Raw genomic sequence first — 6000 nt, forward strand, 5'->3', positions numbered from 1 at the left:
CTTCACATAGCTCAACTTTGGAGGTTGGGGTCAGAGCACAGAGTCAGACATGATGCAGGACCCTGGACCCTTGCTCAGTGGCAGCTTGCTAGTGATTGTGCTTAAACCCTGACCTTCCACTTAACAAACCCACAGCATTAACCACTTGAGCTTTTTAACCTTTAATCCTTCCTTAAATATATGTCAATATGAACATCTGATGATACAAGCCTGGGTTGTGGTTATGACAGAAGTTTAAATAAATGAAATCTGACAGTGACTCACGAAGGTCTCACACTGTACCTATGAACCATACGTCAGAACTGTTGTTTTAAATAAGATTACAAAAGCTTAATATATCACAAATTTGCCCCAAGTAGAGAAAAGAAGAGGCTGCTTCTTTCGGATAAACTGTGACCTCATATTTGGCTCATGGTGAGGGAACTCACTCCAGCTCAAACCAGAAAAGGAGGAAATTAAGAGAAAGAAAAAGTCTGCAGCAAAGCATGGGGAACTAAATATCTAAAATAACACTCAAAGTTAAAACAACAGATCACAGGTTTTCTGAAGTTTCTCTTATAGGGAATGCATATTGGAGCAAGGCAGACAGACAGACAGACAGACAGGAAGTTGCCCTATCAGCATTAACAAGAAGTAAACCTTAATCTTCAAACTGGGAAACCCACTTCCAGCAGTCAGTCATTTAGAAAGAAATTAGCAGCTAGTTGTTAATAAATAGATGAGATTTATAACTCTATAAAATTATATTTATACCTATATATAAGCAGAACTTTTGGTGTTTGGTGTTCTGGAGCAGTCCTGAGTGTGTCTACATCATGCCACCAAGAAATGACATCATCCATGACCTTAACAAAAGCAAATGTTTTTGTCTCTTCAGTCTGGGTGGGGTTATAAGGCCGTCTCCAAACAATCTGAAATTTATTCTACGGTGATACGGATTGTTTATAAACGCAGGTCCTTCAAAACAGTTGCCAGTCTTCCCATAAATGTGTGTCCCGGCAAATTTATACGTATTTACTTCAAGTTAAGTTGGTAAATTTAGCTCTATAGAATTATAGAGTACTTATTTTCCACCTGAAGTTTGGAATGTTGGATTACTTTTTGGGAAAATGGAACTGCTTATGGAAATCTGTTGTGTGTTTTTTGCTGTAGATGTTGCTACCTGGGGTTATTGGTTTGATTTAAGATGCTGGTGAGGGACAAACAATTATAATTTAGGCACTGAATCATTGAAGAATGAATTCTTTTTTCTCAGGTGTGATCAGTCATATCGTGTATATGTTGGACCCTCGATCATGACATTTTTGCATGAGTTTTCTTGATCCAGTTTTTTTCAGTAGAGCAGGACTGCATAAATTCTTCATATTTTATGCAATTAAAGGTTGTCAAGCTTCCATGCTATAAATAATTCTTTTTCTAAATCATCATTGTTGCATCTGCCAGCAGTTTCCTAATATGATGGCTGTACTTTGGTCACTTTTGATTGTTTGGCACCTCCTAGTGTTAAAAACCATCCCTAAAGCCATTGATAGATTCCAATTAAGCCCAGAAAAAAACATATATCTAACCCTTTTAAACTTAAAATTTATATCCTGTTTCGCATCAGGGTTCATTGTTAAATGTGCTATAAAATGTAAAATTAAATTAAATATGCTATTATGTACATATCAATCTGTGCCGATATAACACACCTGCACACACACACACACATAAACACAAACACGGAAAAATATAACAACTTGTATTTCTGCAAAGGTGTCATTTCATTGATAAATGGTTTGAAGTAATAAAAAGGAAAAATCTGAAGTATTTGATAGAAGGTGTGTAAAAACAATATGGTGTATGTCATTATTTTACAAGATTCATACTGTATATGTATGTATTAATGCATCAATTTACCCAAAATAGTATCGGAGAATTGGTCAAACAGCACCATTATGAAATTTAAAGAAAAAAACAAAGATTTGTTAAAGATTCAAGAATATAAATTGGAGTGGATGGGAAAGAACAAATAGTCCATATAAATGTAATGACAAAATTAGGATTGAGTCACATGAGTCAACTCTTTCGAACGAATTCTGAGAGCCACGAATAGAGGCATGAGCCATTTATTTTTCTTACATCTTACACTTATACATCCATGGAAAATGGAAACTACTTTTGAAAATGGAAGCTGGTTCATTAGTCATGTTTTCCACCCTCACTTGAGGGTTTGACTCTCAGTGCTGCATGTTAAAAACTTCCTTTATGTAGTCAAAGGTATTAGAGGAGACTAACCGGTTATGTGAATATATATTTCTGTCCTATTTAAAAAATGAGTTGTTTGGGAGTCAAAAGAGTCGATTCTTCATGACCTGTGACAAAGGATTCACTGAATCACTTTGTAAACTTTATAAAAAAAAAAAAAAACAACCTGAATTCCCATTCCCAACTTATATAATCAAGTATGTTAGAGGAGACTAATCCGTTATTTAAATCTATTTTGTGAAATACAATATAACTCTGTCCTGTTTAGAAAATGAGTCGTTTGGGAGTCAAAAGAGTCGATTCATATTTGTTACCTGAGACAAAGGAAAAGAATCAGAATCCCCATCACTACGGATAAAGAAAAGGTACAGAAAGGACAAAAATGATTAATCTTGCACCGCATTTTGTTGTGTCGTCCTTTAAGGTGCGGCAGTATGGCATATTTAGAGTACTGTTCCTCTGCAGTGGAGTATAATAGTTTGTGACAGATCATATTGTACTATCGTAATTACAAGTTATTAATATAATTGTCTTCTTGTAGTGTCACACCCCCTAGTTCTCCAAACAGAGCAATATAACTAATTTTCTTTTCAATTCAGCAATGTGTCTCTTTAGTAACATATTTACGGTGATGCATTTTACCCACCGAAGCCCGACAGATCAGATAAAAAATCTCTGTTATATTCAGTAACAATGACACACATGCTACTACCACCATGAACAGGATGAAGATGGTCTTCTCGGTTGGACGTGATATGAAGCACTCGATGGGATGAGGACATGGCAACGAGGTACACATAAGCCTGGCGTCCAACAAAAAGCCGTACAGGTAGTATTGAGCCCAGATGAAGCCTGCTTCAAACAAAATGGTCATTAATAGGCAAGAAACGTAGATGCGCAACAGATTCCCTTTGTACTGAAGCTTTCCGTTGGAATCCGTGTATTTGGGGAGTTTGGTTCCTTGCTTTTCAGCGAACCTCTGCCTCAGTTTGTCCTCTTTGTGGATCACATGCAGGGCATAGCCGAGGTAGACCAGCGTCGGTAGGCTCACGAAGATGATCTGGAGAACCCAGAAGCGGCTGTGAGAGATAGGAAAGTGCTTATCGTAGCACACGTTCTTGCAGCCGGGCGTGATTACGTTGCACACCATGTTGGACTGCTCGTCTCCCCAGACTTTATCAATACCTCCAAGCACCATGATCCGGAAGATTAAAAGCACCGTCAGCCAAACCTTACCGATGTTGGTGGAGTGCGATTGCACTTTGTCGAGTAACTTGGAAAGAAAACCCCAGTCTCCCATGGTTTATGTTCTGCTAAAGACAGAGGAAGGAAGAGTTATGCAGTAAAAAGGGGGAAATGAGAAAAAAACCCATTGCAGTGTTAAGTACAATTCAAATCACGTTTATCTGTAGAGAACTTTTAATAATATTATAATGTCACTTACATAGCAATACAAATGTAGATTTAGATCCATGATACGCAAGCCGTGATCTCATACTTTAATCAAGGTACAATTAATATATTTATATTTCTAACATCTAAACAATGTCCAGTATGTACAGATAGATATGAGAAATTAATTAAAATACTTTAATTAATATTGAAGTATGCTAGATTTAGTACAATGTTTTTGTTTTAGAACAATATATTTAAGAACAAACCTAATTTAGCTGTCACTCTTAAAGAAATTTGGAAAGATTTTGGCTGTTGTTGTTGTTTATTCTGTTTGCTCTTACCTGAAGAAGTTTTGGCAGCACACACCAGATCTGAAGAATGAAGATAATTTGAAATCAAATTTCCTTTCGAACGGAGTGTCAGCACAGTGTCCACCCACAAGCATCACGTCAAGGGAGTCTTTATTTCACAATGCACACACGCACACACACACACCCACCAACACACACACACACACACACACACACACACATACACCCTTCTTCCACATATTATAATGAATGCAGCTAGTTAACACTTAAATTTACCCCTTAACCTCTCTCTCTCTCTCTCTTTCAATAAACACATTTTTCAGAAGAAAAATATTTCTCATGAGAGAAGGCAAATGTCTGATATCAATATAAAGTTTTATTTGCTTCTCTTAATTATCTGTAACAGCATTGATTGAGAAAGAGTGTGTGTGTGTGTGTGTGTGTGTGTGTGTGTGTCCAAAATACAGTTAGAGGTTTTAATGAAAATGAATGAAGGTGCTTTATTACACTACCAGTATTTTTTCCCAGAATATATTTGAAGGAAAAACTAAATGTAGATGGACTACACATGCACTGTCCAGTCAAAGTACAAATGACAAAAAAAAAAAGGCAACAGAAATGTATGTTGACAGTTTTTTGGACTTGACATGAACCCATTCAGGTATTAAATAGACAGGTAGACTTGAAAGTTGTGTACACCTGAACAGGGGTGTAGCCACAATTCTTGGGCCCTATGAAAAGACAGTGTATGGGGTTGGCCCCTTTCCCATCATCTCATGATCCATGCTATGTTTTTTAAAAAATAATAATATAAAAGTATACACACTTTACTCACTGATACAGTAATTGTTGTCAAATCAGTGATGTAAAATTGAAAAGACCATTATTAAAAATTCTAATACCATGTATAGTATAAAAAAATTCTTTGCATTGCATACATGTTAATGAAATAATTTTCTGTATAAATTGTGCTATACCAAGATAGGTAATGCCGGTCCTGGAAGGCCACTGTCCTACAGAGTTTAGCCAAGGTCTTCAGGAATACTAAGGCTATAGACAGTTATGTTTTGTTTTTTCTTCTTTGTCTTAGGGTTGAAGCTAAAATCTCCAAGATTGACTTTGCCTACCCCTGCGACTTTATACTATAAATCAGGGGTGTCCAATCTTATCCAGAAAGGGCCGGTGTGGGTGCAGGCTTTCATTCCAACCGAGCAGAAGCTATACCTGATTCCAACTGGCTAATCAGTCTTGGCTTTCAGTAGACTTAGATGTGGCTTCTGCTCAGTTGGAATGAAAACCTGCACCCACACCGCCCCTTTGCGGATAAGATTGGACACCCCTGCTATAAATAAAGTACCTCAGGTATCCCCTTATAGATAAAAATGACAACTTAATGATTTTTTTTTAAATTGTGTTTTATTAAGAGACATTGTGCTCATTGTCAGAACGTTATTATTCTTTCAATCAGTAATATAAATAAATAAACACAATATAACTTAAATCACCACTTTGCCTTCTTTCAAAGCATGTCTGTCTAATTCAAAATAAACAAAATAATCAAATAATCAAAAGTGAAAAAGGCTGAAAAACTAGCAGTAGAACCTTGTTGTGATGGACCCACTGCTCTGAGACAGGGCCGGTGAACAGAGGGTTTCTCATTTTAATATTTTGAGATCCATGAAATCTGTAATGTACTGTACAGTACACACATAGATTTCATATTATTCTTCATATTTTATTTCTTAAAAATTGCCTCACGTTCTAACACTTCACATGTTATTTCAAAGTTTAGAGTAAGCTAATCACAAAATCACAAAACACGTTCTCACCTGCTCTCTTAGGGGGAAAAAAACTTGGGAGAAGTTGTTTCCCTTCATTTTGTTTCCTCTCTTTCTCTTTTTGGTAGCCTGATTTTTGTTTGGACATTGTGCATATCGCGGTGTCGGTCTCGACTTGCCCACTCAGCGCTCACTTAGTTCTGACTGCCGAATCCACGCTCCGGTGCTCCCTCACAGCCAATTATCATTTGGCATTGTTCTTGAATGAC

General features: G+C 36.8%; 1 protein-coding gene across 2 annotated transcripts; it reads right to left on the reverse strand.

The window, feature by feature from the left end:
* Nucleotides 1-1617: 1617 nt before the first annotated feature.
* Nucleotides 1618-4100, reverse strand: gja12.2 (gap junction protein alpha 12.2). 2 transcript variants are annotated; one of them, XM_058379381.1, is made up of 2 exons: nucleotides 3984-4100; nucleotides 1618-3560 (listed from the first exon to the last, which is right to left on the reverse strand). In XM_058379381.1, the coding sequence occupies exon 2, from the start codon at nucleotides 3545-3547 to the stop codon at nucleotides 2843-2845; it is 705 nt and encodes a 234-aa protein (XP_058235364.1). In that variant the 5' UTR covers nucleotides 3548-3560; nucleotides 3984-4100; the 3' UTR covers nucleotides 1618-2842. The 2 variants fall into 2 exon arrangements, with proteins under 2 accessions (XP_058235364.1, XP_058235363.1); XM_058379380.1 differs by having other exon boundaries at nucleotides 1618-3557; nucleotides 3984-4087.
* Nucleotides 4101-6000: the final 1900 nt, after the last annotated feature.

This window comes from Hemibagrus wyckioides, linkage group LG25, assembly GCF_019097595.1.
Source record: "Hemibagrus wyckioides isolate EC202008001 linkage group LG25, SWU_Hwy_1.0, whole genome shotgun sequence".
In the NCBI taxonomy this organism is placed as follows: domain Eukaryota; kingdom Metazoa; phylum Chordata; class Actinopteri; order Siluriformes; family Bagridae; genus Hemibagrus; species Hemibagrus wyckioides.